The sequence below is a fragment of the Leptonychotes weddellii genome, chromosome 15 (genome assembly GCF_054177405.1).
Source record: "Leptonychotes weddellii isolate Sample4059 chromosome 15, ASM5417740v2, whole genome shotgun sequence".
Lineage (NCBI taxonomy): Eukaryota > Metazoa > Chordata > Mammalia > Carnivora > Phocidae > Leptonychotes > Leptonychotes weddellii.
Window position 1 is genome coordinate 29076219 of NC_138383.1, and position 12958 is coordinate 29089176.

The 12958-nt window shown below is 37.6% G+C and overlaps 1 protein-coding gene across 7 annotated transcripts in view; it reads left to right on the forward strand.

Moving 5' to 3' along the window:
* Window positions 1-12958, forward strand: part of RPS6KB1 (ribosomal protein S6 kinase B1) — a 52959-nt gene that overhangs the window by 4698 nt on the left and 35303 nt on the right. For all 7 annotated transcript variants that reach the window (XR_014140684.1, XM_081806042.1, XM_081806041.1 and 4 more), the window contains exons 2-4: window positions 3706-3755; window positions 4768-4888; window positions 6125-6193. Coding sequence is in view for 6 of the 7 variants with exons in the window: in XM_081806042.1 (XP_081662168.1) it covers window positions 3706-3755; window positions 4768-4888; window positions 6125-6193 (240 nt within the window). In the remaining variant the exon portion in view is untranslated. The remainder of the gene's footprint in view (window positions 1-3705; window positions 3756-4767; window positions 4889-6124; window positions 6194-12958) is intronic.

A 12958-nucleotide genomic window follows, 5' to 3' on the forward strand; every position in this document is an offset into this window, starting at 1 on the left:
CTCTGTTGGTTAAGCTTCTGCCTTCGGCTCTGGTCATGATCCCAGAGTCCTGGGGACTCGAGCCCCACGTCGGGCTCCCTGCTCAGCAGGGAGCCTGCTTCTCCCTCTCCCTCTCCCTGCTGCTCCCCCTGCTTGTGCTCTCTCTCTCACTGTCAAATAAATAAATAAAATCTTAAAATAAAAAATACTGTCAGTTTTCTTTGTGTAGCTTGAATGTGCAGTGGTACCTTTGAAGGAAGATGTGTTCACCTAAATATTTTTTTAATTATTCTAAAATGTTCAATAAAAACTTAGCATTTTTAAAAAGTATTTAAATTCCAGTTAGTCAACCTACAGTGTAATATTAGTTTTAGGTGTACAATTTAGTGATTCAACACTTAAAAAAAATCATTTTTGAAAGCCCAATTAAGTGATATCCTTTTGTATAAATTGAAAGACTCATAACCAGACTATATTCAAGAATACTCATTTTAAAACTATATAATATTAATAACTGAATTTCTACTGCCAAGTTATTTTTTTTTTAACAATTACGTGACTTTTATTATATTTATAGAGTTGTACAACCATCACTGCAATTTAGTTTTAGAACATTCCTATCACCCTTAAAAGAAACTGGGCCCATTTATAATCACTCCTTATTGCCACCTCAATCCATAGGTAACCAGTGGTCTACTTTCCATCTGTATAAATTTGCCTTTTCTGGACATTCCATATAAACCAAATCATTCAGTATGTGGACTTTTGTGTCTGGCTTCTTTCACTTAACGGGACGTTTTTAAAGATCATCTGTGTCATAGTATGTACATAAAGCCAAATTGTATTCCATTGTATGTATCAACCACAATTTATCAGTTCACCAGTTGATGTTCATTGGAGTTCCCATTTTTTGACTGTTGTGAATAATGCTGCTAAGAACATTTGTGCCCAAGTCTTTATGGGACATATATTTTTATTTTTCTTGGGTAGATACCTAGGAGTAGATTTGCTGGGTCATATGTTAAGTCTATGTTTAATTTTTGAAGATACTGCCAAACTGTTAAAGAGGTTGCACCATTTTACATTCCTGACAGTAGTGTACCAGTGTTCTAATTTTCTCTACTTCTATTTTTTTTTTTAAAGATTTTATTTGTTTATTTGACAGAGAGAGACACAGCGAGAGAGGGAACACAAGCAGGGGGAGTGGGAGAGGGAGAAGCAGGCTTCTGCTGAGCAGGGAGCCCGACGCGGGACGCGGGGCTCAGGCTCGATCTCAGGACCCTGAGATCATGACCTGAACCGAAGGCAGACACCCAATGACTGAGCCACCCAGGCACCCCTAATTTCTCTACTTTTTGCCCAACTTACTTTTCTTTTTAATTATAGCCACCCTAGTGGATATGAAGGGATATCTCAGTGTGATTTTGATTTGCATTTCATTTCTGTAATGGCTGATAATGTTGAACATCTTTTCAGGTGCTTATTAACCATTTGTGTATCTTGTTTGGAGAAATACCTATTCAGATTCTAACACACTTTTAAAAAAATTGGGTTATTTTAAAACTTTGAGTTGTAGAAGTTCTTTATAAATTCTTCTGTGGGGTTTCTTTTCACTTTCTTTCTTTCTTTTTTTTTTTTTTTTTAAAGATTTTATTTATTTATTTGACAGAGACACAGTGAGAGAGGGAACACAAGCAGGGGAGTGGGAGAGGGAGAAGCAGGCTTCCCGCTGAGCGGGGAGCCCGATGTGGGGCTCTATCCCAGGACCCTGGGATCATGACCTGAGCCTAAGGCAGATGCTTAATGACTGAGCCACCCAGGCGCCCTCTTTTCACTTTCTTAATAATGTCTTTTGAAGGGCAAAAGTTTTAAATTTGAATAAGTCCAGTTTATTGGTTTTTTTTTTTTTTTCCTTGAATCGTTTGTTCTTTTGGTGATGTGTCTTTTTCAAAGATTTTATTTATTTGAGAGAGAGAGTGATCGAGAGAGAGGGAGAGCGTGCACGAGTGGGGGCAGGGACAGAGGGAGAAGCAGACTCCCTGCTGAGCAGGGAGCCCAACATGGGGCTGGATCCCAGGACCCTGGAATCATGACCTGAGCTGATGGCAGACACTTCACTGACTGAACCATTCAGGCGCCTGTTGGTGATGTGTCTTAAGAAATCATTGCCTATCCCAAGATGAATATTTACTCCATCCTAGGTTTCTTTTAGGAGTTTTCTAGTTTTAACTCTTACATTTAGGCCCTGATCAGTTTTTTTTCAAGATTTATTTATTTATTTGAGAGACAGCGAGAAAGAGAATGTGTACACGCCGTGGGAAGGGGCAGAGGGAAAGGGAGAGAGAATCCCAAGCAGACTCTGTGCTAAGCATGGAGCCTGATGCAGGGCTCAATCCCATGACCCTGAGATCACTACCAGAGCCAAACCAAGAATTCGATGTCCAACCAACTGTGCTAGCCAGGCACCCCAGGCCTGTGATGAATTTTAAGTTAATTTTTTAGTGTGGTGGAATATGGTGTGAAGTAGGGGACCAAAGTAATTTTTTTGTATGTGGATATCCAAATGTCCTAGCACCATTTATTGAAAGACTGTCTCTTTCCCATTGAATTTTCTTGGCATCTTTGTCAAAAATTAGTTGACCATAAATATAAGGGTTTATTTCTGGACTCTTAATTCTATTTCATTGAACTATATGTCTGTCCTTATCCCAGTACCTCATTGTCTTCGTTGCTGTTGCTTTGTAGTAAATACACTTTAAAATCAGGAAATGTCAGTTTTCCAACTTTGTTCTCCTTTTTTCAAAAATTGTTCTAGCTATTTTGGGTCCCTTGCATTTCTGTATGAATTTTATGGTCAGCTTGTCAATTTCTGTAAGAAAGGAACCTGGGATTTTGATAGGATTGAGTTGAATCTCTAGACCAGTTTGGTTAGTAGAACCATCTTAAACAATATTAAGTTGTCAGATCCATGAACGTGGAATGTCTTTTGATTTATTTAGATCTTTAATTTTTTTCAGCAATGTTTTATAGTTATCAAATGTATAAGTCTTACACTTTTGTTAAATTTTTTCTAATTGATGCTATTTTATTATTGATGCTATTGCAAACAGTTATTTTAATTTCATTTTTGAATTGTTCATTGTTAGTGTACAGAAAGTTAATTAAATTTTGCATCCATTTATACTATGGTCAGAATAAAAATGTTTGGCCAACGTAACTCTTGACAATTTGAGGGTGCTGCTTAATTATTTTGCTTTGATCAGCCACATAACACACTACAGTATCTTGGACTGGTTGTGGTTACTGTAGGCTTAGTTAGGTTGTAGTTACCTGTTATGTTAGTCTTGTGTATCAGAATCATATTCAGAACAGCACTTTTTGTAAATCATTTGATTTAGTAATTCATACTTAGAATCTGGTGCCTTTAGTTTCATAATACACAAAATACATCTTTTGAATAAATGTAATTTTTAAAGGAGCTATCACCTAGTTTGTAGATCATTGATCAGTAGCATCTGTAGCTTGTCATAGAAAATTAAAAGTGAAATCCCTGTGGTATCATGTACCTTATTTTGTTCATCACCACATTTGCTGGTTATTAAAGTATGGAGAATTTTTAAGCTGGTTTATTTCATTCATTTCTCCTTTAGTAGTAGGGTGAAGCATTAAGTATTTTGATTCTATGTTTATGAGATTATTTATTTTTAAAACTTTAACATTTTTCAGGGTCAGTTAAATGAAAGCATGGACCATGGGGGAGTTGGACCATATGAACTGTAAGTGTATATGAAAAGATTTCATTGTGCTGTCTTTCTTACAAGTAGGTTTTATCAGTTCCAGTTTGTAGCCATCATGTGATTCCAATAACCTGTTCTTAATTATCTAGTCATATATGTACACTTAGTTTATTGAGTTTAGCACCATATAGTAATATATCCAGGGTTTTGAGATCATATATAGATTTTGAGAGAAAGATGTTCATTCTGACTTACAGTATACTGAATATGAGTCTGAGTGGGTAAGGAATTTTCATTAGGTTAATAGAGAGTCAACTTTTCTTACTTAAAAATAAAATTTTTAGAAATGCCTTCCAAAGTCAAATGCTTTTTGTTTTGCTTGTAATACATCATTCATACAGATATGTGCAATCTCAAGTCATTTTAGGCAAACTCTATTAAATGAGAATGGTGATTAATCTCCTCTGTACCCCAACCTTAAGTAAAAACCATGGGTTGGGGGTAGACCAAGATAACTCATATAAAAAGCATTGAAGGGACAAATTGCCACTAAATGCCACTTTTGGAGTCTTTAAATCAAGCTAATAGTAGATATGGAAAGGTGCATGGATACATTTTATTAGCAAGAATTTTTGTAGCATAAATTCTTGAACTAATTGGGTACTTCTACAAAGTTCCCAGATTTTCTGAAGTTGCCAAATGAAGTTGGATAATACCTAGTCTCATAGACATTTTGAATGAACTAAATATGAATAGATAGAAGACTTTTTTGCCTTTGTCAACTTAATAAACTTGTTCTAATTTATCTTAGTTTGGGGGTGCTTGATGTTTAAAAAAAAAATAGCATATTCTGTAAACAAGCAGATAAGCAATTATCAAGCCATCCTAATCTTGACCTACCTTGCCATTGAATCATTAGTTTACTGAGCGCACAGATAGTAAATTTGTTGTTATATACCTTTTCTTTTTACTTATTTGGATTACAGTTATAGTAAACTGAAGATAATTTAACTTTTTGAGAATTTACTTTTGGTTTTACTTTTCTCCACAGTGGCATGGAACATTGTGAGAAATTTGAAATTTCGGAAACTAGTGTGAACAGAGGGCCAGAAAAAATCAGACCAGAATGTTTTGAGCTACTTCGGGTACTTGGAAAAGGGGGCTATGGAAAGGTAGGAAGTATTTTTGAAATAAGAGCTGTTGTCTGTCTTGGGTAGGTTAATTTTTAGATCCTGGTTTAGCAGTCCTCTTCAATCTTTGTTTACTAGCTATCAGCAAAGGATATGATCACTTAACCTGGTATTATTTGAGGGATGTACAGAAGTTCTCTTCCTACCAACATACACATAAAAGACTGACACATAATAGGCACTCAGTCAGTATTTGTTGAATAAATAAATAGGCAACTGTGCCAGGCAAAGTCTATTATTAGAGGAATCCTTCCTTCTTTTAGTTAAATGGAATCCTCTATAGGTATCCTCTTAAAAAACAAACCACTCCTTACTTTTAGGAGGCATGGCCATTAAATTGTTACTATTACTGAGATCTAAATCTGAATTGGTTTTCTTTGACTTGCAGTATTTGGAGCATTAGAGTTAGGGAAGCTGAAAAATATAAGAAGGGAGAAGAAAAATGAAGAGAACTTCTTAGCTTCATATTTTGCCCAAGTCTTTCTAATTTGTGACCTTACCTTTGTGTATTCTGCCCAAGAAAATTTATACCTAGCTATTCTTTATCAAAACATAGAATTTGGATAACATTTTAGTAGTTAGGATTAAGTTTAAGAACTATTTATGCTACTGTGTAGTGTTAATTTTTTCATAGCATGACATTTGTAGGTTCTTCTCAGGCTTAAGGACACATTCTGATGTGTTCTAATCATCTCGAATGTGGAACACATTTACTTTGAGTCTCACATTATTTTAGCTATTGCATGATGTTTTATATAGTTAGCCTTTTTAAGGAATAGGTAAAAAGTAATTCCTGTCAACTATTATTAAAGTTTTATGTGAAGCAAGAACAGTGGCATTCCTGGAAGAAACTTAAAAATATTTTATAATTTTTACTTTTGGTATTCTGCTTCTGGAAACCCTGATTATAGCTTTTTCCAAGAAAACTTGGATTTTGTGTATGAAGTTATATAGAGTGCTCATTATTGAATGGTCACTGACCAACTTTGCCACCAGATGTCAGCAGACCAAATAGGACAGTCCCATGTTTAACAGATTTTATTACTAAATCTTTAATATAGTCTGCTCTTTGAGGTCATCATTTTTGCACAGTCTTTGTGTTACTGGTTTTTATAAGAATATAAACTATGTATCATCTGTTTTCTATAAATAGGAATTAAGGGAGTGTGACTAGCATAGTTTAGCTTTTAATAACAAACACTTTTATTTTTTATCCAGGTTTTTCAAGTACGAAAAGTAACAGGAGCAAATACTGGGAAAATATTTGCCATGAAGGTGCTTAAAAAGGTGATTCCTTCCCTCCTCTTTGTTCCTTTTTCCTTTTTTTTTTTTTTTTTAAGTAGGCTCCACGCCCAACATAGGGGGTGAACTCCACGACCCTGAGATCAAGAATTGCATGCTCTACTGACTGAGCTAGCAAAGCGCCCCTCCCCAGCTTTATTGTTAATTGCTATAAAATCCACATTTTGGCCTAAAATTCTCAGTCAAGAAAATGTATTTCTAACACAATATGACAAGTCCTCTTAGAATGTGAGATATGTTTCATTATTGGTATTCCTGTTTTCTGCTTGGTGAATGTGGAAAGGAGAGCTCTTTTAATTCTCCTCTGAAGTAACTCTTTTAGCTCTTTGTTCTGGTCTCCATATTTCTAAGTAATAAGCATGTTCTGCTGTCACTTAATATAGCAGTTTTAGAATTATGTATTGACTTCCACTCTACTCTCTTTCACTTCTTCCTCCCTTTTCCCCATCCTCTCATTTTGCTTTGTTTTCTTTGAGTCTATTGTCTTCTCATATCTTCCAACAACTCTGTTCAGGCCAGTTTTCTATGGTCCCACTTATTAAGTAGTCTATCAGTTCCATTTATTTTCCTGTGGAATCCCGTCAGAACCTTCTGTCCCCCTATTCCTGTCTGTACTGGTAGCTCTTGAGGCATAGCTGCCATTACTGGACTTTCACCACAATCCTTGGAATCCCCTTGGCCCATCAGTGTTGAATTCTTTGTTCCTGGATTCCATATATTCCTTTATCTTAGTTTATGCCCTTGTTCCCTTTTTTGGTGACCATCTACCAGTGGCTTCCTGAGAAAGGGTACATGAAGGTAAATTTTTGGGGAAATATTGCATATTTGAAAATTTCCCTATTAGACCCTTATGCTTGTTTGATTGTTTGAGTGTGGTTTTGGAGTTGAAAATCATTTTCACCCAGGAGTTTGCTTTATTTTCATTTAGCCTTAAGTGTTTCTATTAAGGAGTCCCTTGCCATACTGATTCCCATTTCTTTTTATTCTTTCCTAAAGCTTTTTTTTTTTTTTTTTTAGATTTTATTTATTTATTTGACAGAGACACAGTGAGAGAGGGAAACACAAGCAGGGGGAGTGGGAGAGGGATCCCGATGCGGGACTTGATCCCAGGACCCTGAGAATATGACCCGAGCTGAAGGCAGACACTTAACGACTGAGCCACCCAGGCACCCCTGTTTCCTAAAGATTTTTAAAACTTACTCATTTGAGAGAGAGTGAGTGAGACCCAGCAGAGGGAAAGGGAGAGGGAGAAGCCAACTCCCTGTTGAGCAGGGAGCCCGATGTGGGGCTTGATCCCAGGATTCTGGGATCATGACCTGAGCCAAAGGCAGGTGCTTAACTGACTGAGCCACCCAGGCGCCCCCTGATTCCCCTTTCTTTAGAGATCTTTCTTTCTTTCTTACTTATTTATTTTAACTTTTTTAAAAAAAAGATTTTATTTGTCAGGGAGAGAGAGAGGGAGAGAGAGAGAGCACAAGTATGGGGAGCAGCAGACAGAGGAAGAAGCAGACTCTTTGCTGAGCAAGGAGCCAGATGTGGGACTCGATCCCAGGACCTCGGGATCATGACCTGAGCCAAAGGCATACACTTACCGGACTGAGCCACCCAGGCGTCCCTAGAGATCTATTTTTCTTTAAAGATATCTAAAATTTTCTTTTGATTTCTGTTATTCTAAATTTTTTACAGTGGTGTGTTTATCTTGCTTTGATCCTTATTATTTTCTTTATTTTTACTCTTTCAATCTTAAAAGTTCCAATCTTAAAAGTTCTAATCCTTCAGCTCTAGGAGGTTTTCTTATATGGTCTCTGATAATTTCCCCCTCTACTTGGAGAGGGGGAAGTTTTCTCTTTTGGATTTGTAGTTAGTTGGATATTGGACCTCCTGGACTGATCATCTATTTTTCTTATCTTTTCCATTTGTCCATTTCTTTGTCTTTTTGTTTACTCTCTGAGATTTTTCTAGAAATTTATTTTCTAATCCTTTTACTGTTTTTTTAAGCTATCATATTTGTCGTTCTCCAGAGCTTTGTCATTTTTTTCTTTTTCTTTTATTTATTCATTTTTTTAAAAGATTTTTTATTTATTTGAGACAGAGCGCAAGTGGGGAGGAGGATCAGAGGGAGAGGGAGAAGCACACTGCCCGCTGAGCAGGGAGCCTGACGTGGGGCTCAATCCCAGGTCCCTGAGATCATAACCCGAGCCGAAGGCAGATGCTTAACCAACTGAGCCACCCAGGCACCCCTCATTTTTTCTTTTTATAGCAACCTATTTTATGAGTACATTATCTTATTCCTCTGAGGGTATTAATGATAATTCTTTGAAATATTTTTTTGTTCTATGCATTGTATCTCTTTTCTAAGTTCCTATTTTCTTTGAGTTTGATTTAGTCTCTTTCTTCCATGTGAAAGGCCTTCTTTAGATGCCTGGTGTCCTTCACTGATTGTTCATATTTAAGAGTAGAACTCTGAAAAGCTGATCAGAAGTTCCATCTGTTTAGGACAGTCATGTGGTTAGCTGGCAATTGACTGAGAACCTCCAAATATCATTGTCTGTAGTCAGTTGGTGCTGAGAAAGATCCTCTATTCTTTTACCTAGAAAAAGCATCCTGGACCTGGATGGGAGAGAAGAGATGAAGATCTTAACCTTTCAACATGCAGACCTTCACTGAAGTCAAGTTTTTACTTTAGCACTTCACTCTGTATCTGATCCTTCACTCTTTTTTTTTTTTTTTTTTTCTGGAGAGTACACCTTTCTAAGTGCTAGTAATATACCTGTTTTTAGTCCTCCACCTTCCGCCTTCTCCAGTCCCTAATGACTTTTTTTTTTTTCCTTTCTTGCTTTTTATTTTTGTCTCCAGTTTTTGAACCTACTAAGGTTCTATGGAATCAGCTTCTTTTGAGTTCTCTGTGCAGGCATTTAGATTTGATCATATTCTACTCCACTGAGTCATGTACCATTGCTTTATCCCACTCTGTTTTCTTCACTTTTGAGGTGTGGAGTGAGATGCATTTCCTAGTTTTATTGAAAATGGGTTATGTGTGTTTGGTTTCTTGTTCTTTTTGTTTGGGATTGATTTCTGAAAAGATCACACTTTTTTTTTTTTTTAAGATTTTATTTATTTATTTGAGAGAGAGAATGAGATAGAGAGAGCATGAGAGGGGGGAGGGTCAGAGGGGGAAGCAGGCTCCCCGCTGAGCAGGGAGCCCGATGCGGGACTCGATCCCGGGACTCCAGGATCATGACCTGAGCTGAAGGCAGTGGCTTAACCAACTGAGCCACCCAGGCGCCCCAAGATCACACTGTCTTAAAACAAGTCTTACTACAAAACTATATTAAAAGACAATCGAAACAACTTTTAACAAAAATTACAGGGTTTGTAATACTTTGCTCTTTATCTTTCTGATTTTCACTTAAGCAGTATACATGGCTTATTAGTATAAAAGCTGAGGAACAAATATGACCACAGCTTTATTGGTGATTGTCTTTTTGTTTATTTATTTATTTAAGTAATCTTTACACCCAGTGTGGGGCTCGAATTCATGACCCCGAGATCAAGAGTCACATGCTGATGCTGTTCTGACAGCCAGCTGGAATCACCCTGGTGATTGTCTTAAAAGAAGCAGTTTAGATATTCTGAACATCACTTTCTGTATCAATAAGTCAGTATTAATCTGCTGTCTGGCTTTCCCATTGGAATCATTTGAGATTAATGATGTTTTGATCTATAAAACATGTTAGGTATAGAATTGGAGATAGTATAATAATGCTTGTCCTAGAAATGTTGAAAGAAGTACTGGACAAGATTCTTAGGTTAATTTATTCCTTTTGATATATTTTATAATCAGGGCTGACCATAATTAATCATAATTCTGTCTTGAGTGAAGTATGTTTCTGGCATGGACATCTTTAATGAAAAGAAGAGGGTGTTGTTTTTCCGCTGGTGGTGGATAGGCACAGTGTATTGGGAAATCCATAGACTTAATTACTGCTAAATGTCAGACCTCGTTTTTAGCCCCGGGCATCCAAGACCTAACTTGCTCACCTCTCCTTTTGCTTAGTTACCATTCCCTCCCACTCTCAGGGTTTTTCTTTCCCCAAGCTTGGCTAGAGAGTCAGATGCTGTCTCATGTTTTCCTTGCTGTCCCTGAAAACAAGCTCACAGCGTAAATAATGAAAGTGAAGAGGTTGCTACGGTTAAGTCCAGAATTTTAATTCCTAACTAGATAAGAAATCTGTATGCTGCCTTTGAGTTTCTTTATTCTGATTTTATTATTATTAACCCTCCTGAACTCTGTATGCAGTAAGAACATATGTCTTTCCAGCCTTGAGGATCAAATCAGAGTAGAACCACGTATCTCCTTATCTTAAATGAGGTATTTCCATCTGGACAGTCTGTTTGAATTTATCAGTTCTCCTGGGATTTTTTACAGGAATGGTACTGTTTGGGTGTTTTCTCAGGGTGGAATGTTGAGGAAAAGACTTTCTCTTTCCTGCCAGTTGCAACAAAAATGTACCCTGAGAGCAAAGTACTATTGCCCATGGCGTTAATTCAGCCCACACTGTAAATTTTAGACCCTTTGGCTAAAGGCTTGTGGTTCACAGATTAGTCATCCTTTTTGCATTCCTTTTATTGAATCAATTGAGAACTGGCAATGTGCCAGGCATTACGCTAGATACTAGGATTTAGCATTTGAGGCGAATGTGGTCTCTTCCTCTCACTCTGCTTACTATATAATTCAAGGGAAGAACTGTTAAGCTTATTCTTACAATTTCTCTTCTATCTTGTGGTCAAAATCCTTTCTACATTGAGGTTGAAACCTCCCTTACCTTTTATCATTTTTTTTCTCACTCCTGAGCCTTGTCATCCTGTATGTCTTCGCTGTCCTTATATTAAATAAGTAATCAGTAGCCTAGCCTTTCTAATTCCTTGATCTCAACTCTATCAGCTTTCACTTCCATTCCACTTTACCAGCCCCCATAGCTGTATTCTCCACCTCTGAAGTATTGGACTACAATAGAACAATAACTTCTCACTTCTTTATTCCCACAATGCTTGGTCTTTGGCTTTCAACCTTTTAGTCCTTTGACCTTTCTGGGTTTTTTTCTAAAGTTCTTAACCCCCTTCTTATTTCACTTTATTCTGAATCCAGCATAATCAGCATGATCTGCCATTTCAGTCACTTGCTAGCGCCATTGACCTTATCTTTAGGAAAGTCCTACTTTTTTTTTTTTTTTTAAAGATTTTATTTATTTATTTGACAGAGAGACAGCAAGAGAGGGAACACAAACAGGGGGAGTGGGAGAGGGAGAAGCAGGCCTGCCACCCAGCAGGGAGCCTGACAACGGGGCTCAATCCCAGGACCCTGGGATCATGACCTGAGCCGAAGGCAGACGCTTAATGACTGAACCACCCAGGTGCCCCTGGGAAAGTCCTACTTTTAATAGTTTAGTTGTTGGGGCACCTGGGTGGCTCAGTCATTGAGCATCTGCCTTCGGCTCAGGTTATGATCCCAGGATCCTGGGATCGAGCCCCGCATCAGGTTCCCTGCTCCGCAGGAAGCCTGCTTCTCCCTGTCCCACTCCCCCTGCTTGTGTTCCCTCTCTCACTGTGTCTCTCTCTGTCAAATAAATAAAATCTTAAAAAAAAAATTGTTTGGTTGTTAATGCCCCTTTATTCCTGTATTTCAGTTACTGAGCATTGCTGGCAGAAATCACAAACTTGTAGATTGCTGCTAGGACAAATTTGTAGTCCCCAAATCATTTGGACCCTTGGTATTTACCAGCTATTTTTCTTTCCTTCTTTCCTTCTTCCTTCCTTCCTTTCTTTTTTAAGATTTTATTTATTTGACACAGAGTGAGAGAGAGAGCACACAAGCAGTGTCAGGCAGAGGGAGAGGGAGAAGCAGGCTCCCTGCTGACCTGGGAGCCCGATGTGGGGCTCGATTCCAGCACCCTGGGATCATGACCTGAGCCGAAGGCAGACACTTAACTGACTGAGCCACCCAGGCACCCCACCAGCTGTTTTTCTCCATGTCCCTAGACAACTTCTTCTGTTCTCTATAACTTTGCTATCAGTCCCTCTTACCTCTTTAGTAGACTGCCTCTCTTCCTATTTGAGGCTGTCACATGTGATTTCCTTCCATTTCCTGTTCTAATCCCTACCCCTAATACCATATTAATCTGCATTTTCATTTGTCTTTACTTCCTTCTCTCCAGTGTTAGTAAGAGATATATTCCTCTCCTTTCCAAGGTTAAGCCCTCTCTTTATGTTTTGGATCCCATCTCTTTCTGCCTGTTAGGGGTCTTTGTCACTTCTTTCTCTTTTTCCATCCTCTATCCTTACTTCTTTCTTTGTTTAAGTATATTCATGTCTTTTCCATATTTAGTAAAACAAATCCTTCTCACAAAGTCTTCCTATGGCTTCCACCCTCTTTGCCTTTCATAGCTGAATTTCTTGAGAAGTCATGTTTTATTATTTTTTCATTCACTGTATTTTGACTTAATGACTCTACTATTTCAATAAAACTCTTGTCATCACCAGTCTCCTAATGGCTGAATTCAATGGTCTTTACTTAATTCATCCTCCATTTACTTCTCTGTTACATTGAAGCTATTGACCACAGTATTTTGAAACTGTTTTCTTTACTTATGTGATTCTACTTTACTAATTTTTCAGCTTATCTCTTAGTCTCTTGCTTCCCAGACTTTCTCAAAATTACTTATTTAAAAAACTCAAACCTCCTGAGCAGTT